At 47.1% G+C, this 20,875-nt stretch overlaps 10 protein-coding genes across 10 annotated transcripts; 4 read left to right on the top strand and 6 right to left on the bottom strand.

Annotated features, from left to right (window-relative positions):
- Positions 1–128: 128 nt before the first annotated feature.
- Positions 129–1,842, bottom strand: E1B28_013297 (uncharacterized protein; the record flags this gene model as incomplete). The annotated part of the gene is made up of 4 exons (XM_043158444.1): positions 129–266; positions 326–736; positions 803–969; positions 1,035–1,842. 4 exons carry the CDS (start codon positions 1,840–1,842, stop codon positions 129–131), a joined length of 1,524 nt encoding a protein of 507 aa, XP_043003791.1.
- A 587-nt stretch (positions 1,843–2,429) lies between these two features.
- E1B28_013296 (uncharacterized protein) lies at positions 2,430–3,913 on the bottom strand (the record flags this gene model as incomplete). The annotated part of the gene is made up of 3 exons (XM_043158443.1): positions 2,430–3,433; positions 3,484–3,565; positions 3,626–3,913. The coding sequence occupies 3 exons, from the start codon at positions 3,911–3,913 to the stop codon at positions 2,430–2,432; spliced, it is 1,374 nt and encodes a 457-aa protein (XP_043003790.1).
- A 537-nt stretch (positions 3,914–4,450) lies between these two features.
- E1B28_013295 (uncharacterized protein) lies at positions 4,451–5,542 on the bottom strand (the record flags this gene model as incomplete). Its single annotated transcript, XM_043158442.1, has 2 exons — positions 4,451–4,491; positions 4,549–5,542. The coding sequence occupies 2 exons, from the start codon at positions 5,540–5,542 to the stop codon at positions 4,451–4,453; spliced, it is 1,035 nt and encodes a 344-aa protein (XP_043003789.1).
- Positions 5,543–5,625: 83 nt separating this feature from the next.
- E1B28_013294 (uncharacterized protein) lies at positions 5,626–6,041 on the bottom strand (the record flags this gene model as incomplete). The annotated part of the gene is made up of 2 exons (XM_043158441.1): positions 5,626–5,688; positions 5,748–6,041. 2 exons carry the CDS (start codon positions 6,039–6,041, stop codon positions 5,626–5,628), a joined length of 357 nt encoding a protein of 118 aa, XP_043003788.1.
- Positions 6,042–8,090: 2,049 nt separating this feature from the next.
- Positions 8,091–8,981, bottom strand: E1B28_013293 (uncharacterized protein). The gene is made up of 5 exons (XM_043158440.1): positions 8,859–8,981; positions 8,771–8,795; positions 8,625–8,710; positions 8,483–8,578; positions 8,091–8,432 (listed from the first exon to the last, which is right to left on the bottom strand). The coding sequence occupies exons 1-5, from the start codon at positions 8,867–8,869 to the stop codon at positions 8,252–8,254; spliced, it is 399 nt and encodes a 132-aa protein (XP_043003787.1). The 5' UTR covers positions 8,870–8,981; the 3' UTR covers positions 8,091–8,251.
- Positions 8,982–9,252: 271 nt separating this feature from the next.
- E1B28_013292 (uncharacterized protein) lies at positions 9,253–10,552 on the top strand (the record flags this gene model as incomplete). Its single annotated transcript, XM_043158439.1, has 5 exons — positions 9,253–9,388; positions 9,453–9,728; positions 9,781–9,980; positions 10,040–10,291; positions 10,346–10,552. 5 exons carry the CDS (start codon positions 9,253–9,255, stop codon positions 10,550–10,552), a joined length of 1,071 nt encoding a protein of 356 aa, XP_043003786.1.
- A 314-nt stretch (positions 10,553–10,866) lies between these two features.
- E1B28_013291 (uncharacterized protein) lies at positions 10,867–14,095 on the top strand (the record flags this gene model as incomplete). Its single annotated transcript, XM_043158438.1, has 12 exons — positions 10,867–11,132; positions 11,188–11,212; positions 11,275–11,354; positions 11,410–11,535; positions 11,593–11,676; positions 11,730–11,885; positions 11,954–12,212; positions 12,266–12,366; positions 12,430–12,698; positions 12,772–13,033; positions 13,852–14,038; positions 14,090–14,095. 12 exons carry the CDS (start codon positions 10,867–10,869, stop codon positions 14,093–14,095), a joined length of 1,821 nt encoding a protein of 606 aa, XP_043003785.1.
- Positions 14,096–14,739: 644 nt separating this feature from the next.
- Positions 14,740–16,936, top strand: E1B28_013290 (uncharacterized protein; the record flags this gene model as incomplete). Its single annotated transcript, XM_043158437.1, has 11 exons — positions 14,740–14,990; positions 15,068–15,092; positions 15,169–15,248; positions 15,299–15,424; positions 15,476–15,559; positions 15,612–15,767; positions 15,820–16,078; positions 16,137–16,237; positions 16,294–16,562; positions 16,614–16,860; positions 16,918–16,936. The coding sequence occupies 11 exons, from the start codon at positions 14,740–14,742 to the stop codon at positions 16,934–16,936; spliced, it is 1,617 nt and encodes a 538-aa protein (XP_043003784.1).
- A 93-nt stretch (positions 16,937–17,029) lies between these two features.
- On the top strand, positions 17,030–18,427 carry E1B28_013289 (uncharacterized protein; the record flags this gene model as incomplete). The annotated part of the gene is made up of 6 exons (XM_043158436.1): positions 17,030–17,134; positions 17,181–17,237; positions 17,295–17,419; positions 17,477–17,631; positions 17,685–17,774; positions 17,826–18,427. The coding sequence occupies 6 exons, from the start codon at positions 17,030–17,032 to the stop codon at positions 18,425–18,427; spliced, it is 1,134 nt and encodes a 377-aa protein (XP_043003783.1).
- A 593-nt stretch (positions 18,428–19,020) lies between these two features.
- E1B28_013288 (uncharacterized protein) lies at positions 19,021–20,793 on the bottom strand (the record flags this gene model as incomplete). The annotated part of the gene is made up of 8 exons (XM_043158435.1): positions 19,021–19,265; positions 19,328–19,478; positions 19,539–19,826; positions 19,888–19,958; positions 20,017–20,130; positions 20,191–20,277; positions 20,330–20,549; positions 20,605–20,793. The coding sequence occupies 8 exons, from the start codon at positions 20,791–20,793 to the stop codon at positions 19,021–19,023; spliced, it is 1,365 nt and encodes a 454-aa protein (XP_043003782.1).
- Positions 20,794–20,875: the final 82 nt, after the last annotated feature.

Genomic DNA, 20,875 nt, shown 5'->3' with positions numbered 1-20,875 from the left:
ATGGTAAGAAGGAAAGAAAGCAGCGGTGAGCTCGTGATCAGGAGGAGATTCACCCATGCATTATGATAGCCGTGCTACAGTACAATACAAGAAATTTGTGGATAATATTACACATGAACTTTGACTTGTTAGTTGGCACTCTTTTCTTTCTCTACATTTTCGACTCGGCCCTCCTCAGGACTATTAGACTTCAACCGCCCATCTGCTACCATATGTCTTCTCCACTTCCTAGACGTCCACGCTTTACAATCAGGATCATTATACATCTACCAAAAACCATGAATAACAAGCAAAAAAAAAAAAAAAGAGAAAGAGAACAACACACCTCATCAACAGCCTCCAACGTCAAATCAGAACTCTCATAAAGGAAGAAATACACAACCACCGCTCCAAGCAAATTACACGCAGCAAACACAAACCCATACCGATACTGAATAGCATTCGCAATAAACGGCGTAAAGAACGCCAACAGGAAATTCCACAACCAATTCGAGGCGGTCGATAACGCTCCTTGTTTCGCTCGGGTTCGGGTGGGGAAGGTTTCACCAATCAGAATCCAAACTCCAGGTGCCCATGTCATTGCGTAACCAAAAATGAAGAGACAGGCGGAGACGATCATGAGTTTGCCAACGGCTGGATTTGTCTTTGGGTCGACAGCAGTGCCGGCGGCTGCAAATATAAAGAGCCACGCTGATTGCCAGATACCACCGACGATAAGGGGTATACGACGACCATACTATGAAGATGAGATGATGAACGTGGAGTTTGGACAAGAGCGTGGAAAAGAGCGGGAAGAACCAACCTTCTCCATGACCACCAAACCACCAAACGTACACACAAAGTTGACGGCGCCGAGAATGATTTGGGTGACGAAAGAGTCTTGAAGGCCAACAGATAGGAAGATGGTGGCTCCGTAATAGAAAAAGTAATTGGCACCGGTGAGTTGCTGAAGACTTTGAAGGCTCATTCCTATTGCAATGGGTTCATTATGAGTGGGGGTTCTATAATCTATTGAGGTGAAAAGAAACACTCGCCTAACAACGTCCTATAAAGTGTTTTGTTCCCGGGTTTAAAGCAGTCTATCCAGCCCGTTTGACCAACAAACTGCCTCTCCCATTCGACATTCTTTCTGATCTCTTCAACCTCTGCGACAACGGTTGGATCTGAGTTTGCCTTGTCCTTTGACACGCCTCTGGTGACGGCAATAGCCCGCGCAGCCTCTTCCATTTTCCCGCGCTTAGCCAACCACCTGGGACTTTCGGGCATAAACAGAATCCCCAAACCCAAAATTAAAGGCCAAACAATGCCAATTCCAACCACAATCTGCCATGAACCTTGGGAATGCAATTCTCGTGCACCGATGGATATACAGTAAGCGACGAGAATACCAAAGGTGATGAAGAGTTGGTATGTGGCGGTGAGAGTGCCTCGGATTTGGGAAGGAGCGGTTTCGGCTTGATACATGGGTACTGCAGCGCTTAGGGCACCTACGGCGATTCCGGAGACCAAGCGTCCAACAGCGAATTGCTGCCAAGCACGGGTAGCGGTGATCTGGATGATGACACCAACGATGAAAAGCATACACTCGACGGTCATCGCGTAACGACGACCAAGGAAATCAGCAGTGGGCGCACCGAAGAGCGCACCGAAGAGGGTTCCAATTGAGAGGAGAGCGACGACGAGGCCAGAACGGACGTTTGAAAATTTACAGGTCGAGAGTAGGTCTGGTTGAGAACACTGGGCGAACCGGAGCAGAAAGTCATCCATGAGAAGGATGTCGGAGATTTGGCCGGTGTCGTAGCCGAAGATGAAGCCACCCATGGAGGCCAGGAGAGCGAGCATGATGGAGACCCATCCGATGGGCAAACCTTGGACATGAAAGAGCGCCATTTTTGTTGGAGGAGGAGTTCAAAGCAGTTGGGTTTTATAAGTGAGGGATGATGACGTCATTCATGTGCATCATCTCGTCCGTTGCAATCCCGGGCTCCAAGGGATCATAGGAGTTGACGTTTGGGGTTGAGTTCAGAGTAATCGTATATCGTCCAAGATGTATACAAATAAATAGTTTCTCTGAAGTGACCGGTGGAGGCGAATCAACCCCCAATGACTGAGAGCTTGGTGCAGTCGTTTGTGCACCACCTTTTCGGAACCTGGATGCGTCTATTGGTTCACGAATCCAACAACGTTTCAGTTTCCCCGACCGACCAACGTAAGTCTGCATCAGCAAAAGGAACGTCGAGCGTAACGTAACGCATTGGCAAAATCGAGGTTAAACACGTGATTCAGGAGTAGCCTCGCCTTCAAGAAACTAAGACGATTGATACTCAATAGCTGCCCCTTTACGCCTCTGATGCCTCCACGTTTGGGAGCGGTTGGAAGGCTGCAAAAGTAGAATGAGCTACTGAGGTTGTGGGTTAGAAGTGGAGATGTTACTTATGTTGCACACCCCTCAATACCAAGTTGAACAGTTCGACGCGCTCCCTGACAGGGACGTTAGGGTCGTTCACCTTCGCCAAAGCCATCTTTGATTCCCGCACCAAGAGATATTCTCTCCCATAAGAATTGAACATAGGTTGGTCTTCGTCGTCGACTTTCCCCCGCCCATCCTCCTCGTCTACCTCGTCCTCTCTCTGCATATAGCCATCAAACACCTCACTTTCTCGCTGTCCTTCTCGACCTGGCACTTCCATTCGAGTTGCAGTTACTGTCCCTGTGCTGCTCGAACCGTTTACTGAATCGACACGGTCTTGTGACCCATCTCGACCAAGGGTCGAAATTCTGTGTGAAGAACGAATGGTGGGTGTAGCTTTGAGAGCTGCCAAGTTCGGAAGGTAGTAAAACTCGTCGACGATCTGACCACACAGCTTAGAGGCTTCTCGGAGTTCCGAGTTTTGCAACGTAGGAAATGAGGCACACTCGGCATGGCGGAACTTGTCTTGTGCGTTGATGATAAATGCTAGCACCGACAGGTTCTGCGACTCTTCCCTGGTGGTGGGCATGTAGGCCACACCAGAGTCAAGGTCCTCCTGAAGGGGATGGCGACAGGAATGAATGAACTTCCTTTCGGTGTTTTGTGTCTTGTGACGGAGAAGAGCATGGTCGTCTGCGGGGAGGGTGACGTAGGGCTCCCAAACAGAAGGAATATTGGGATCCTGAGAGTATAGATGAGGTTTCTGCAAGATGTCCAACGACCGTCCATCATTGAACCAGATGCGGGGTTCAAGTATGAAGATCCGCCAGGTAGGGTTCTTGAACGCAGGCGTTTCACCAAAGGATAGTGGGCGATCAACGATTTCGCCACGCTCGCGACACAAAAAATTCCAATGCACATTAGTAACCTGAAGAAAGGCTAGTATAGTTTGCAGTTGAGAGGTGATTGGGACAATGGCAAATCCATTGCGCAAGTTGTACATCCGGTGAAAGTTGGCTTCAACTAGGACAGACACAGTTAGTGTGGCGCCAGTAGAGAATCTCTCCGCTCACCTAAAAAGAGGTTCTGCACCCCGTTAAGCTCGAACTTGTCACCGTCGCTGCCAAGAATGCGCTGCCTGTTAAGGATGTGTTCCTGGGAATAAAAAGTGAAGTAGGTAACGGTGAGCGGATGTTTGGTTTTTGCCAGACTTACAACATCCGTTCTCAAGTCTTCATTGTCCCTCACAGCATTGATACAATGTGTGGCATCCATGTCACTGGATACCACTCCCGTCAACAGGGAACGCTGGTCCAGTCTATTCAGCCTATCTGCCAGTGATTTATCCAATTGATTGGGGGCGTTCGAGCCTTGTGTAGAGGAAGGGGGCGGGGTTCTGTCAACACTGGTACCGACGAAGAAGGGATTCCCTTGGGGTAGGAGCCTTCTTCTGACTGGGAACTTGACGCGCTCGTCATCTGTAATAAATAATTTGTTAGGCATGTACAAGCGTGAGGGGGAAACTTGAGGCAGTTTCTATAAGCGTGACGCTTTTTCTCACGTTAGTGGGTGACCCCTATGCACTTATTTTTCAGAGGAGTATGTATGAGAAGATCTACGCAAAAACAGAGCACTAGTCAGCACCAAAAAATGACCTTCACTCTCGCCATCAGCAACCTTGACAACATGAGCATGAAAGTCAATTCTATTCCTTCTTCCTCCTTGCTAAAACGCCCTTTCTTCTCATATTTCTCCGAACTGACACTGTTAGAAGATGGTGTGCGTTTCACGAGTGGATACGAATCAACCCCCAATGACTGAGATCTTGGTGTCGTTTGTGCACCACCTTTTTGGACCATGGATGCTTCTATTTCCCCGACCGACCAACGTAACTAGTCTTCAGGAATGGCTTTAACAAAAGGAAAGAAATAATGTCGAGCGTAACATAACACATTGGCAAAATCGAGGTGAAAGAGTAACCCTCCCCTTCATAACCAAGCTTCAAGAAACTAAGACAATCGATACTCGATAGCTGCCCCTTTACGCCTCTGATGCCTCCACGTTTGGGAGTGGTTGGAAGGCTGCAAAAGTAGAATGAGTTACTGAGGTTGTGGGTTAGAAGTGGAGATGTTACTTACGTTGCACACCCCTCAATACCAGCTTGAACAATTCGACACGCTCCCTGACAGGGACGTTAGGGTCGTCCACCTTCGCCAAAGCCATCTTTGATTCCCGCACTGAGAGATATTCTCTCCCATAAGAATTGAACATAGGTTGGTCTTCGTCGTCGACTTTCACCTGCCCATCCTCCTTGTCTACCTCGTCCTCTCCCTGCATATAGCCATCAAAAACTTCATCCTCTGCATCCTCGTCGTCACTTTCTTGCTGTCCTTCTTGATCCACGTCCATTTGAGTTGCAGTTACTGTGCCGGTGCTGCCCGAACTCTTTACTGAATCAATACTGTCTTGTGACCCATCTCGACCAAGGGTCGAAAATCTGGGTGAAGAACGAACAGTGACTGTAGTGTTGAGAGCCGCCAAGTTCAGAAGGTAGTAAAACTCGTCGACAATCTGACCACACAGCTTAGAGGCTTCTTGGAGTTCCGGGTTTTGCAACATAGGAAATGAGGCTTTTTCGGCATGGCAGAACTTGTCTTCTGCGTTGAGTATAAATGCTAGCACCGACAGGTTCTGCGACTCTTCCCTGGTGGTGGGCATGTAGGCCACACCAGAGTCAAGGTCCTCCTGAAGGGGATGGCGACATGAATGAATGAACTTCCTTTCGGTGTTTTGTGTCTTGTGATGGAGAAGAGCATGGTCGTCTGCAGGGAGGGTGACGTAGGGCTCCCAAACAGAAGGAATATTGTGATCCTGAGAGTATAGATGAGGTTTCTGCAAGATGTCCAATGACCGTCCATCATTGAACCAGACGCGGGGTTTGAGTATGAAGATCCGCCAGGTAGGGTTCTTGAACGCAGGAATTTTACCAAAGGATAGTGGGCGATCAACGATTTCGCCGCTCGCGCAACACATGGAATCCCAGTGCGCATTAGCACCCTGAAGAAGTAATAGTATATTTTGCAGTTGGGAGGTGATGGGGACAATGGCAAATCCATTCTGCGAGTCGTACATCCGGTGAAAGTTGGTTTCGACTAGTATAGACACAGTTAGTGTGGCGCCAGTAGAGAGTCTCTCCGCTCACCTAAAAAGACGTTCTACACCCCGTCAAGCTCGAATTTGTCGCCGCCGAGAATGCGCTGCCTGTTAAGGATGCGTTCCTGGGAATAAAAGTGAATTAGGCGACGGTGAGCGGATGTTTGGTTTTTGCCAGACTTACAACATCCTTTTTCAAGTATTCATTTCTCCTTACAGCATTGATGCAATGAGTGGCATCCATGTCACTGGATACCGCTGCCGTCAGCAGTGAACGTTGGTCCAATCTGTGCAGCTTATCAGCCAGTGATTTATTAGCCTGTGTTGGAGCGTTTGAGCCTTGTGTAGAGGAAGGGGGCAGAGTTCTGTCAACAATGGTGCCAACGAAGAATGGATTTCCTTGGGGTAGGAGCCTTCTTCCGACTGGGAACTGGATGTGTCCGTCGTCCGTGACAGATATTTGTTTAGACGTGTCCATTACAGAAGGAGGACGAGCATGAGGGGGAAAATGCAGGACTTAGTCTGAATATCGACGGCGGTTTATAACTGTGTATAAGCGTGACGCTTTTTCCCACAGGGTTAGTGAGTGACATTAGCTTCACAGGGGTGACCGAATTCATGGGTAATTGTGAGAGAACTATAAGTCCTTGAAATTATCTGACAATACACTGACAATTCAACGACTCGCATTTTTTTAAGTTTTGTCATGGAAATCCCCTGCAATTCACCGAGAATTCACTACAAAATCTCTCCACAGTTCACAAAAAGTTTTTGGACCAGAAAAACAGACCATTTACAGACAATGCACAGATCACTCACATGCCGATTTTTTTTTGCTTCTACCCTGGCTTCTAGCCTTCTTATTCACAATAGTTCACGCCAATTTATGGTGTCAATGTCATGAAGAGTTGAATTCGGACGAAGGAAACAGTATAGTTGATAGTGCCCTGTAAGCAAAACTCTTCCTCGCCCAGATGTTGTGTCTTTTGGCACTAGTGAATCACTACCACGAGAGGAGCAAGAGGTCAGCCGTACCCCTTTGATATCTCCATGTACAATAAGCGGACTCAGCGAAGCCCAGCTGCAATATCACGTATCTAGGTAAATCGTTAATCAGCTGTCATTACACGGAAGAAGAAATGACCCAATGGACTGCAGCCGATCGGAATCGGGGTTTCGGCTGAGGAACGAAATGACATCATCGTTGGTCATCCAAGGGGAAGCAAAATTCGGGCTGAAAGGAGTCCACTGACGATTATTCCTCAGTTGACGTGACGTTGACAGTATGACATCTTCGAAACAAGTCAAAAATGACCCAAATGTGGTGATTTATTTCATATTTATTTACAGAGGCTGAAAATAAATCGATAAACCCTTTTGAAGCACATTTAATTTACCATTAATGATTAATATCGCTTAATTACTTTTAAATAATTAATAATTAATCGTCAACAAGGGTTTTTCTCTGCCACCATTAATAGAGAAAAGGCAGCAGCGAAACTCATCTTGTTGTATACAAGTCAATGTTTTCTGGATCATCTATTGAACTGTATTGATGCTTCACAAAGAGGGAAGTTGCAGGTAATCAATACATTACAGCATGAATCGTACCAGTACGGTTCGCACAGCCACCCTCAAGTCACATGTGGAAATCAGCATGAATCATACAGCCACTCTCAAGTCTATTCCTTGTGTTTTGGGTACTTCACCCGGCATTAGGATGTAAGAATTTACTCAATAATATGTCTGGGTCTAACCCTACCACTACCTGCACAGAGACTTATCATGGTAGCCTTATGATCAATTTTTTAACCTTTCCCACGCAGGTATTACGGCATGAATTATACCAGTACAGTTCGCACAGCCACTATTGTAACTTGAACAACCACCATGTACGACAAATTGACGACAAATCAGGGTAAACTTCTTCAATATAATATCTTCTTTCCTTTCTCCAGATATGCAGCGTGTTTACCAGATTCAATTTTAGAGACAGAACAGTTAGTTATTACCCTCGTGATCTTGCTCGTAAGTACTTAGCAATGCTATGTCCATTATTGGCTACCACCTACCCTCGTGATCAGGGTTATCCTTGACTTAACCTGTGGCTCCGATCAAGGCACCTACGTCAATGTCACGTCAATGTCACATCAACTGAGGAATAATCGTCTGTACCCTCGGCTGAAATAGCTATAAGACTCCAAGCAGTGGATCCGGAAGAATATTGGGATGCGACCATTGGTCGTAATTGCTTGTGAGGTTTCGCCGAAGACAGTAAAGTACCAAGATGATTGACTGCATACTGATTGATTTCCGAATTCCCTTGTTCCACCTCCGCCATCGAGAGCAATATCTTCTCAGATGGCTATTTGTTCAAGAAGAATGGCACGGTAAGTATGAACTGGCGCTATCAATTCAAACTGGTTTGGAATCATCGGTACTAGGGGCTCCAAAAGGACAGTGGTACCGCCAATAGCGCCTGTAATGATTCATTCAGAATGTTCAGCTGGCGTGCATGGTTGAGTGTAACGTTTTTAGATGTGCAATCGTATATGGTCCGAGATGCATACAAAATCAGAAATAAATAGAAATGGAGCTGACCGTGCTAAAAATATAAATACTCCCCAATGTCCTTCAAGCGGAAGCCAGCTCCGTAACGTGTTTCAAAATTGCGAATAAATGTCAATTCTATTCCTTCTTCTTCCTCGTAAAGAGTCCTTTCTTCTCAGATTTCTCCGAACTGACGCTGTTAGAAGACGTTGTGCGTTTCACGAGTGGAGGCGAATCAACCCCCAATGACTGGGATCTCGGTGTCGTTTGTGCACCACCTTTTCGGAACGTGGATGCTTCCATTGCTTTCACGAAACCACTGCTACTTGTGAGATCATAAAAAAAATTGGGGAAACTGACAGAACTCACCGCTGAGTCGCATCAACATAGTCATCCCGATCGAATCGCTTGGACGTCTTCACCTTGACTCCTCCTGCGGATACATCATACCCTCGTTCCTTCAATCTGCCACGCAAGTCAGCCAATGTTTTCGATAGGAAAGACCACGTACTTCTCCTTTGTGGTTTCGATACCCTGTGTTACAGAACGAACGAGGTAGAGCACACCATAGATAACTCCACCAAAGAAGAGCGCAGTCTACAAAACAACAGTTCAGTTTCCTCGACCAACCAGCGCAAGTAATCAGGATGGCTTTACCAAAAGGAAAGAAATAACGTCGAACCTAAGCCAACGTCCAGTCAAAAAAAAAGTCGCAACTCGAAAATTAAAAAAAAGAACAACATACCAACTCGCCATGCTTCGTGTGTAACAAGAAATGTAAAGACTTTTGATTTGCGCAACAAACGAACGAAGGGAATGAAAAAGCTTAACAGAAAAAGGGGGGTTACAGGGGAAAGTGTAAAAGGGTGACCTTGAGTTTGACCCTCAGCCCTGGGCCTGAATATCACTACCATTCCAGCGCTCGCTGACCTCGGCGCTCTCACGGTGGCAGTGACGAGTCCAACAACGTCGTGCTCCCCGAATCCTCCATCTGGTTCCCTCCGGCGTTTAAGTGGTAGTACGTGGGTCACTGGTTCAAGCATATGCTACACCGGGGCTGGTGGAACCTGAATCTTTTTAATTTCCGGATCAGAGGCCGTCATCGATTTTCCACGATAACCACAACGACGACGACTAACATGTCGTTACCATTTACAACAGAGAAACAGCTCGCGATTGCTGCAGTCCGAAGAGCATGCCATTTGACTTCCTCGGTGTTTAACAAGTTGGTCAAGAATGAGACATTGACCAAGGGTGATAAATCGCCCGTCACAGGTGCGCAGACCGTTATATGTCGCTTGGAAACGATCCTGATAGACTTTTGTTCTTTGTTTTCAAGTGGGAGACTACGCGGCCCAAGCGCTGATTAGTAGCATGCTAAACCACGCATATCCACAAGACCCCATCGTCGGAGAAGAAGATGCCACAGAACTACGTGCAGAGTCCGGTTCGACGCTCCGAGAACGTATCGTAGAGCTCACGAACGAAGCTTTGACTCTCGACTTGCAACAAGGAGATTATGCAGAATGGGGCATTGGGCCTGGTAAAGCGAAAACTCCGGAGCAACTGATGGACGAAATCGATAGGGGAAATTACGGAGGAGGGAGAACCGGTCGTGCGTTTGCGTTTTCGTTCTGGGATTAGTCTTTTGATTTGAGTAATAATAGGGATGTGGTGCATCGACCCGATAGATGGTACGAAAGGGTTCCTGAGAGGGGAGCAATACGCCGTCTGTCTTGCTCTTCTCGTCGATGCTCAAGTCCAAGTCGGCGTCATCGGATGCCCCAATCTACCCGCCGACCTATCGCAGCCTGAAGGCCAGAAAGGCTGTTTGTTCGTTGCGGTTAGAGGACAAGGCGCTCAGCAGGTTACTTCCATCAGTTTCATCCTTCAATTCATACGGTCTCATTCTCAATTCTCTGACAGATGTCTCTTATGGGTGCCAACCCCACCCCGCTCTCCATGCCTCCATACGACCCATCAACATTCAACTTCTTGGAATCTGTCGAAGCAGCTCATACCTCCCATTCTACGAACGACAAGATATCAACGTTGTTGGAAATCACTCGTAAACCTATCCGAATGGATAGTCAAGCCAAGTACGGATGTCTTGCTCGTGGAGATGCAGGTGCATATATGAGGATGCCAGCGGGTGTAGGATATCAAGAAAAGATATGGGTCTGTCTCCGATTTCTCAAAAAGATTATCTTTTTTACTCAATGCGTTTGGCAGGACCACGCACCTGGATCCTTACTAGTTGAAGAATCTGGCGGTATCGTGACAGATTCTCGGGGGACGCCGTTGGATTTTGGGTTGGGAAGAACCTTGGGTGTTAATCATGGTGTGATTGCGACTGTGAAAAGTGCCCATTCGAGACTTATCGATGCGGTGGCGAAAGCACTTTCGAATGAGGAGGGAGATACTAAATCTAAAGCTTGAAGCTTGGAGGGACGGGGATGGAAGGTGAGCCCATCCTCAATTTGGACAGAGTCCGGCTCTGAGTGTTAATTCCAGCGTAAACCAGCCCCCCTCTCCCTTGTACCTTAAATTATTTGTAACAACGATTCTGCCGCGTTTCGTAAATCTATGGGGTTTCCCAACAGGTTCAATGGAGGACTCGGAGGCGTTAGCAAGCTTCGAATTCGAAATTAGCAACAAGGCTGTCAGGTGGTTTCATTTTCGTATTCGACTCCCACACACCTACGGTACCGATATAAAAAGTACATGGTAATATTTATCTTTGCATCCACTCAATGTCGAAGGAACACGGACAAGACGTTGAACGCCTGGAATACGTTCCAACAACCAGAACGAGCGAACAAGCATCTACGACTGCGACTATGATTAGTGACAAAACGCTTTTCGGGGAATCGAAGTTGAGTAAAAATCGGTTGTGGAATAGAGTTCCGTTGGATGGCTTTTACTCTGAGGCGTTGGAGAAGTATGGTGAGGAAGGGCTTATTGACCCTGTAGTGGAGAGGAAGTTGGTGAGGAAGGTCGACTGGATCGTGTTGCCATGGTAAGAGTCATAATTCGCACTTAGAAAGCTAATACTGATGACGGTATGGTGGCAGTTTATCAGTTTGTTATGCGTTCTATGTGAGTCTATCCCCCGGCCGGAGCCGCGATGTGTATAGGGTTAAGTGGGTTGGTCTTTCTAGTACATCGACAAAACCACACTCTCGTATGCTGCCATTTTTGGTTTAAAAGAAGACCTCCATCTTTCTGGTTCTCAATACAGGTATCTCTCGGCCTTGTCTTCTGAAACGATAGTTTACATGTATTATTACTACTAGCTGGCTTTCGTCGATCTTCTACTTCGGATGGCTCGTTTGGGGAATCCCTTCGAACCTCCTAATGCAACAATCCCCTACCGCAAAGTACCTTTCCATCAACATTTTCCTTTGGGGTGTACTTCTTATGTGGGGAATCCATTCGATGTCTTTCTCTCCCCCAATGTTGACGGCCTCTCTTCTTAGGGCCCAAGCTGCAGCTCGTAATTTCACCGAGCTTGCGGTCCTACGTATCTTATCGGGGGCGTTCGAGGCTATTGCTGATCCTGCGTAAGTGAAAAAGCGCTTATCCTCATACTGAAACTCACAGATAATATAAACAGGTTTATGCTTATCACCACGATGTTCTACACAAGAGCGGAACAGCCATCTCGGATTTCCATGTGGTATGCTGCGAATGGTGTTGGTGTCGCCGGTGGGGGGCTGCTAGGATATGCTATTGGGCATATCAAAGGTGGTTTGCCGAGTTGGAAATACGAGTTGAGTTCTACGTTAACATTGGTTTTTGTCAATATCGTGATTTTAAAGGCACCTCTTCCTTTTCAAGATTCCTCGTCATCGGTGCACTATGCTCGGCGTGGGGTGTCACGATGTACATCTTCTTACCAGATTCTCCACCGACGGCACGCGCCTTGACCCGGGACGAAAGACTGGTGGCGGTAGCTCGACTTCGTGGAAATCAGACGGGTGTGGATAATAAGAACTTTAAGATGGACCAGTTCGTGGAGGCGGTTACTGATGTGAAAACGTGGTTGTTCTTCTTTCTTGGGGTTGTTGCTAACATTCCGAGTGGGGGAATTGGGAATGTGAGTTATGGTGTTGAGTAAAAACTTCGGTTGCTGACATGATGGTGTTGTAGTTTTCTACTCTTATCATTAAAGGCCTTGGATTCAACACTTTCGAGACCGCATTGCTTGGTATCCCTCAAGGTGCATTTATCAGTATCTGGATTGGACTTGGGTAGGTCGCCGTATTGGTTTTCCTCCTACAGTCAGTCTGGAACTGATTTTCGTTGGTAAAAAGCGCCTACCTCAACGACCGTCTTCCAAAAAACTCCCGTACTATAGTATGCATGTTATTCATGCTCCCCACCATCGCAGGTACCTTGGGCTTCCTACTCGCACCCCACGAAGCCACAATCGCACGACTCGTCTGTTACTTTTTAGCCGGCTCGTACCATGCCTCGCTCGTCCTGACGTTGAGCTTGATCACCAGTAATGTCGCTGGTCAGACTAAAAAGCAGATCACGAGTGCGATGATTTGGTTGGGAGCTTGTGTTGGTAATATTAGTGGTAGGAGTTTTTTCATTTTCGTTGTTCGTTATTCTGAGTCTTGCTACTCATTTGAATCTGTGCTTTTATTTAGGCCCCTTCTTTTATCGCGAAAAGGATGCTCCCGGGTATAGGTTGGGCATTGGGAGTATGCTCGTTTCAAATTGCATTGAATTTTGTATATTCCTGGTCCTCAGACTTTACTTTATGAGGGAAAACCGATTACGCAGTGTACAGGCGAAGGATACTGCTGGAGAGGCATCAAAGACAGATGGGAAGGACCTGAGCGTCTTTACGACTGTTCCGACTCCCAACGAGACTGCGTTTTCCGATTTGACAGACCGGCAAAATTTGAAGTTAGTAGTTTTTTTTTGTCTTCGTGCGCATGAGGATGTGACTGACTGGTCGTGGTTATTTATATGTAGCTTCCGTTATGTGTATTGATGAAGTCGAAAAACCTGTGGAATTGTGTAAAACTATTGCTTGTTTCCCTTGAATCGAGAAGCAGAAAACGCGTCCTCAGCGCAAGTCTCGATTATTATTGCCGTAACATCGTCGACTGAGGTGCAACCTTTACAATCTATTCGGCCTGATCTCCTCTTGGAACCTTTGCTTTCGGACCCGTCATCCTGACTCCTTACCATCTATGTTTTTTTCCACTTCGGACTCGCTCTCCGTACCATCACCGACATTGGCAACTCGCGACGACATTTTCTCTTCCTTCGTGAGCTTCCCTGGTAATCCGATCAACAGCGTCCATAGTTTGCGAGAGAGGTCGGATGTTGTACCATGTGTAGTGACCACGATATCAAACGAGCAAGTTCGTTGCGATCCCTGTCCAGTCTCTCAAACAAGCACCGCATCGTCTTGCTTTGAGACATGCCTCCGAGTCCTTGGGTCTATGCTTGGGATTCCCTTCTTTCTAGGCGACGCTCGTCTTGAAACCCCCGATTTTTGGGACAGAACGACAGTTGGCGCATCGTTTTCGTCTTCCACTATCGAGACATCGAGACGACAAATTAGTTTTTCCCTGTAGTCGTGGTTAAATAAGTCAATGAGCTTAGAGTGGAAAAATGATTTCTAACCTCAATGTCTCAATTTTCAACTCTCGAAGGGATCAACGTTTCGGCAGTTCGTCGTCGCCCTGTCATATTCATTGACCATGATGCCCTAGACCTCAGCGCATGCAGGCGTCGTCAGACAATGGCAAATTAAATGTGGGAAAGTCGCTTCCTACCCCGTTACGGTTAACCAATCAGACTGGGAAGGAACCACTCGTCCATATTGACCTCTTCCCTACCATCTTGTTACCATCTGTGCTGGGATCACCACATTCACCAAATTTCTGGGCTAGCAGGAAGGTCAGTCGATTCTGGTTTATATTTATGTATACTCACCATTAGAGCGTTCAGAACTAGATCCCATAGCTTCATTCGTGTCTCCATCGGCCTATTTGGATATACGACCATGAAGGTGTGTAGTATGTTTTGCCGCTTACAGCCTTTGCTGGGGTGGAATCCAAATATCATTTACATAACAGGAGATTAATTCAGAGATACTTTGAAAACCGCACGCGCGAGACGAAAGACTGGTGGCTCGACTCCGTGCAAACCAGACGGGTGTGGATAGCATCCGGGTATGTCCGATTATTGCTTTCAATATTCTTTTTCTCTCTCTTATTTTATCACCTTTCGCTCAATGCATTGGCAGGGCCACGCCTCTGACCTCTGGTTGAAGAGCCTGGCGGTATCACGCCAGACTTTAGACTTGGGTGACTGTCAAAAGTGTACACTCGCAACTGAGGGGCCAGATACCATCTCAGATACCCAAGTCAAAGCTCGAAGGCGCTGGAAGGTGGGCCCTTTAGCTTTTCAGTACCAGATTTGGTTCTGAGAATCAACTTCAGTGTCTACACCCTGTTGTACTTTGACGTTGCTTCAACAAAGATTTTGCTAGTTTACCAGGCGTCAGCTGATTCGCGGCCCCCTCGGCACGGGAACACCGATAGTATAAAAACTACTTACATGTGGCCGGTGTAAGATTTCATCCTTAAATCCACTCAATGACGAAGGGACAGGACGATATTGAACGCCTAGAATACGTTCCATCAACGAGGACAAGTGGACAAACATCTACGATCAGTGACAGAACACTATTTGGGGAGCATCACTTCAGCAAAAATCGTTTGTGGAACAGAGTTCCCTTGGATGACTTCTACTCTGAAGCATTGGAGAAATATGGTGAAGATGGGCTCATTGATCCCGCGGTGGAGAAAAAGTTGGTGAGGAAGGTTGACTGGAGCATATTACCCTGGTAAGTGTAGTGCGGCCCATTTGTCAACACCTTCCCAGGATGAATATAATACTAATGACGGTATGGCACCCATTCAGTTTATCTGTTTGTTATGCGTTCTACGTGAGCTTGTTCCTGGAGGCAGGATGTATAGCGGTAACTATCTAAACTGGCTGGCCTCCCTTTTCTTCCTTTCTAGTACATCGACAAGACGACGCTCTCCTATGCTGCCATTTTTGGATTAAAAGAAGACCTCAATCTTTCCGGTTCTGAATACAGGCATGTATCGTCCTTATCTTCTGGAACGATTCGTTTACATGTATTATTAGCTGGCTTTCGTCGATCTTTTACTTCGGATGGCTCGTTTGGGCAATTCCTTCGAACCTCCTGATGCAACAATCCCCTACCGCGAAGTACCTTTCCATCAACATTTTCCTTTGGGGTGTATTACTTATGTGGGAATTCATCCGACGTCTTTCTTTTCCTCAATGTTGATGCCTTTTTAGGGCCCAAGCTGCAGCTCGGAATTTCGCCGAGCTTGCTGTGCTACGTATATTGTCGGGGGCTTTCGAGGCTATTGCCGATCCTGCGTAATTCATAAGCGCTTGAACCATACTCATATCGAAACTCACAGATAAACAGGTTCATGCTTATCACGACGATGTTTTATACAAGAGCGGAGCAACCATCTCGGATTTCCATGTGGTATGCTGCGAATGGTGTTGGCGTCGCCGGTGGCGGACTGTTGGGATATGCTATTGGGCATATAAAAGGTGCCTTACCGAGTTGGAAATACGAGTGAGTTGTCACTGTTTCTGTCATAGCGTGATTTTTAAGGTAACTTTTCCAGGTTCCTCGTCATCGGTGCACTATGCTCGGCCTGGGGTGTCACCATGTATATTTTCTTACCGGATTCTCCACCGACTGCACGCGCCTTCACACGAGACGAAAGACTGATGGCGGTGGCACGACTCCGTGGAAATCAGACGGGTGTAGACAACAAAAAGTTCAAAATGGATCAGTTCATCGAAGCTCTCACTGATGTGAAAACGTGGTTGTTCTTTTTTCTTGGATTCGTTGCCAACATTCCGAACGGCGGAATCAGTAATGTGAATATTCGAAATAAAGGCTTGGGTCGCTGTACTGACACAATGGTATAATCAATAGTTCTCTACTCTTATCATCAAAGGCCTTGGATTCAATACTTTTGAGACCACATTACTCGGCATCCCTCAAGGTGCACTAGTCTGCATCTGGATTGGACTTGGGTAAGCCACCGTATCTTCCTCTTTTTGGTCTGGAACTAAATTTCGCTGGTACATAGTGCCTACCTCAACGACCGTCTTCCGAAAAACTCCCGTACTTTAGTGTGCATGTTATTCATGCTCCCCACAATCGCAGGTACATTGGGTTTCCTGCTCGCACCCCACGATGCCGCAGCTGGACGACTCGTTTGTTACTATTTGACCGGCTCGTACCAAGCCTCATTTGTCCTATCGTTGAGCTTGATCACCAGCAATGTCGCCGGTCAAACTAAAAAACAAATCACTACTGCAATGATCTGGTTTGGAGCTTGTATAGGCAACATTAGTGGTAGGCAATCGTCATCACACTCTGAGCCTGTTTCACCTTCCTTTTCTTTAGGCCCCTTCTTTTATCGCGAAAAGGATGCTCCCGGGTATAGGCTAGGCATCGGCAGTATGCTTGTTTCAAACTGCATTGAATTCTGTATATTCCTTGTCCTCAGACTTTACTTCATGAGGGAAAACCGATCACGCAGTGTACAGACGAAGGATACTGCTGGAGACGCATCAAAGACAGATGGGAAGCACAATCTTCCGACTCCTAATGAGACCGCGTTCTCCGATTTGACAGACCGGCAAAATGTGAAGTAAGTAATCTTCTTGTGTACCTGAGATCACGACTGACTGTTCGTGTTTACTTCCAGCTTTTGTTACGTGTATTAGTGAAGTTGAAAACCGGTGTATTCGCTGGAAATAACCATGTACGATTTAAGCGTGTGAACCTGAACCTTGCCTTGATCAACCCGGACCGCATAGATGCGACGCGATGATGTCACGTGCGCTTCATGTTGTCACGTCTGTCACCTCCGACCCAAGCCACGTCGTCAACCGTGTTGTCGAGCTCAAAATACTCTAGTGATGGTGAGTTTTTCTTTATCGTTTTAAACCCTTACCGATGGTTTTACAGCCTTCAGCAAATATATCGGACTCGGTCCCCATCGAAACCGCTCACGAGGACATGATAGTGCGTGGTTATATATCCACCTTTTCCATGCAACCAAATTCAGACCATTCTTTGTAGCATGATGCCCAATTAGACTACTACGGAAAGCGTCTCGCCACATGTTCGTCGGATAGGACAGTGAAAGTTTTCGATGTTGTGGATGGAGACTCTCAAAAACTTGCAGCGGGCCAAACCTTGAAGGGGTACGGGGTCGTAACATTGATTCGGCGCTGAATGGGTCTTCATTTTCTCTTCTTCAGACACACAGGTCCAGTTTGGCAGATCGCTTGGGGACACCCCAAATTCGGCCAAATACTAGCTTCATGTTCCTACGACGGAAAAGTTTTAATTTGGAAGGAGCAGCCTGGACAAGGATGGACGAAAGTGCGTGAACACGCGTTGCATACCGCGTCTGGTGTGTTGCAAATAAAACTCTACGGCAATCACGGCCCTCATTCCTCATAACAGTGAACGCCCTCTCTTGGGCACCTTACGAGCTCGGACCTATACTGGCCTGTGCTTCTTCGGATGGCAAAATCTCGGTATTGACCTTCAAAGGTAAGCTACCGGTCGACCACCTACTTCATACCAACCTCATATACAAAATAGATGATGGTCAATGGGTGGCCGATATTTTCAACGGGCACGCCATTGGATGCAATGCCGTCTCGTGGGCGCCTGCAATACAACCTGGATCCCTCATCACCCCTCAACAATCGCAACCATCTATCCCGGGTCAAGCACCAGCTCAAACTACCCCCTCCGTCAAACGCTTTGCTACAGCCGGCTGCGACAATCTGGTCAGGATTTGGCATTTCCGAGAAGAATCGCAATCCTGGGTTGAAGAGGAAGTTCTGGAGGGACACGCTGACTGGGTGAGAGACGTTGCATGGGCACCGAATATTGGACTCCCAAGAAGCTATATCGCCACAGCCTCGCAGGATAAAACAGTCCTGATATGGACGAAGGAGACACCTACCTCCTCTTGGGTTAAGACAACGTTAGACCCGGCGTCCGCCCTTACCTCACCTGTCAATGGCGCACCTGCGGCAGCAACCACCCCCGCTGGAAAGTTCCCTGATGTTGTTTGGCGAGTGTCGTGGAGTCTGGCCGGAAATCTCCTTGCAGTCAGTTGTGGGGATGGTAAAGTTACATTGTGGAAGGAGAACCTCAAAGGCGTCTGGGAATGCGTCAGTGACATGAATAGCTAGAAACTGTACCTATGGTAAAACTGGTGTTACAGTTTGGAATTGTTTTATTATTGATACGCCGATATCCATGTAAGTAGGGCCCCGAGGTCGTAGAAGAGAGTACAGCAGCACTATCAAATTTATTTTGCGTGTAAATTTAGGGAGTTCAAGCAGCGGCGACAGTTGATCGATGATCGATCGCCATTATCTAAGAACCGCTCGCCTCAACGCCTCACGGATACCATTATTGTCGTTCAAGAAACATCCGTGCGAAGTGCAATCTCCTAATTAAGAACAGACTACCTCTTTTGGTTGAAGTCAGTAGATGGTCGCCGAGCGAATTATTCGTATTCTGGAGATGATTTGTTACAACATATGTATATCTGCTGCGAGAGTACATGTAGGATTGAACCACAGGTATCGTCTGAATGTTTGGATACTCGACTACCCTACAGTCCGCACGTACAGTGTATAATGGCTCCGAAAGAAAACGCATAGTAGTCAAAAGAATGGGATCGATTAGCTTGAAAAAATGAGTCCGGAATAGAGAAATAACTGATTACAATAAAGCGGTCCGTTGTTCCAACCAAAACGAGTAACCAAAAGCGACAAAGTTACATTCCTGGTGGCGTGAACCCTGGAAGTTGCGGCCAGTTGCCAAGTTGCGCTGGGTCACCACCGATACGAACCCATTTGGAGGACGAAGGAGTCGGACCGTCGAGAATGAACAGTTGGTGCCAGCCCGGAGGCGAAATGAACGCGTTCGGAGGTGCGGTGATTGTGCATGAGGTCCCCGAGCATTGGATCGCAGGGAAGATCGTGCGGCTACCCATCGTGTTCCCGTGAGTACTTGAAATGGCTGAAACAGATATAAAGAATGAATCTATACTCCGGTTAAGACGGATGAATAAGGAGACGTACCAGCAATCAAAGAGATTCGTAGGTTAGCGATATTTCCTTGGTACAACTTGATGTTGTTGATCGTGTATGTACCACCGTAAGCCCAGTCGTGGTTCGGAAGGTTATACTCGGGTGGGCGCAGACCTTGGTTGAGGTAGGGAGGAATATATACCTGCATCCAGTTTCGTTAAGGTCAACACTAGAAAGACAGCAGTCGAATGGTTTAACCCACCTCAATTCGCGTTTCTTCCGCAAATCCTGGCGTCTGAGGATCAGAGCCTGAAATCAGAACTCGCGCGTCGGGGAGAAGAATGGCTTCAGAGTGATACATGCGCGGGACAATGGTTTCGTTCAGGATGGAAATTCTTCGTCCGACGGGAAGGGCGGGGTCATAGAGCAGCGCGGTTAAGTTGGGGTCTTCGGCCAGACCGAAACCAGCTACACCTTTCTTGGCTCCATTCACGATCATGAACGTGCCATCTGGGAGCGCGACCATATTGGGCATAAGACGACGGGAAGGCTAGTCACAAGTCAAGTTAAAATGTTGTGGAGCTAGCAAAAAGGTCCATTCAAACACGTACCATACGTTCAACAGTCCATGTTGCATTTTGTGCTTCAGGTGCAATGGAGACACAGTTATCCAAAACTGAAGCTATAAATAAACCGAAAGTTAGAAATGGAGTGAAAGTATTCTTAAATGATTTCCATACCGGGTCCTGGCGTAGAACCACCACAAATGACGACCCGTAGTGGATCAGTGTACGGAGCGTGTTGCGGGAACAGCATCATAGCACCCTCTAGAGGATATGTACGACCTCCGAGGACTAGAAGTGTAGGAGTTAGTTAGGCGTGATAGACATTTGTTTTAAATGAAAAATGCGAACAATTATTCACAGCCGCCGGCATATTGGGGAGCTCCTTGACAGTTTGGAAGGTCTTGGCGTCGAGAATTCGTGCTTCGTTGTAGTAAGCTGCGGGGATAAAATGAACATTTCGTCGCAAGTTGGCTGATTAGAAACTGACCAATGAAAATGTGTCCGCTGGGAAGGACGGTGATGAAAGGATACAGATTCCATGGGTCAGTACGAGCAAGCCAGTCGAGCTCAACGACAGTATCGCCTCCAACAGGCTTTGGAAGGACTTCAAGATTCGGTTGAGGTTTATCGTTACTTCCAATCTCTCCACCAACGACAAGAACCGAGCCGTTCGGAAGCATAGCAGCCGTAGGGTACCATCGTCCACGCTGGAATAAGAAATCCTTGAGATTGATATCATTTCATAAACTGGACAAACGTTACCTGAAGTTTGAGCAACTTCCCATCCTCTTCCCAGTCATTTGTGCCATTAACTCCAGCACTTCCATCTGGGGTGTAGAGACGGACACCGAATGTTGAATCAAGCGACCAACCACCGACGTTGATCTGACGCCCAGCTTTATCAGGTAGAATGATACTTCCGGCGCAGAAAACGTCTGTCTTGACGTGCATTTCCCTCCAAGTTGCAGAGAAGTTGTGAACCAAAGTAAGGTCAAGTTCATAAGCACCAGTGGAGTTGATGAATTCGCTGTCG

This window comes from Marasmius oreades, chromosome 9, assembly GCF_018924745.1.
Source record: "Marasmius oreades isolate 03SP1 chromosome 9, whole genome shotgun sequence".
Taxonomy (NCBI): domain Eukaryota; kingdom Fungi; phylum Basidiomycota; class Agaricomycetes; order Agaricales; family Marasmiaceae; genus Marasmius; species Marasmius oreades.
Note: the sequence above shows the minus strand (reverse complement) of the source record. Positions and strands in the feature narration are given on the sequence as shown.

Bases quoted from the DNA above. Each gene is read 5' to 3' on its own strand.
- E1B28_013293 (XM_043158440.1), bottom strand. The intron at 8,579-8,624 runs GTACGTGGTCTT...CTTGCGTGGCAG, and splicing joins ATCGAAACCACAAAGGAGAA to ATTGAAGGAACGAGGGTATG. The intron at 8,433-8,482 runs GTGAGTTCTGTC...CACAAGTAGCAG, and splicing joins TATGTTGATGCGACTCAGCG to TGGTTTCGTGAAAGCAATGG.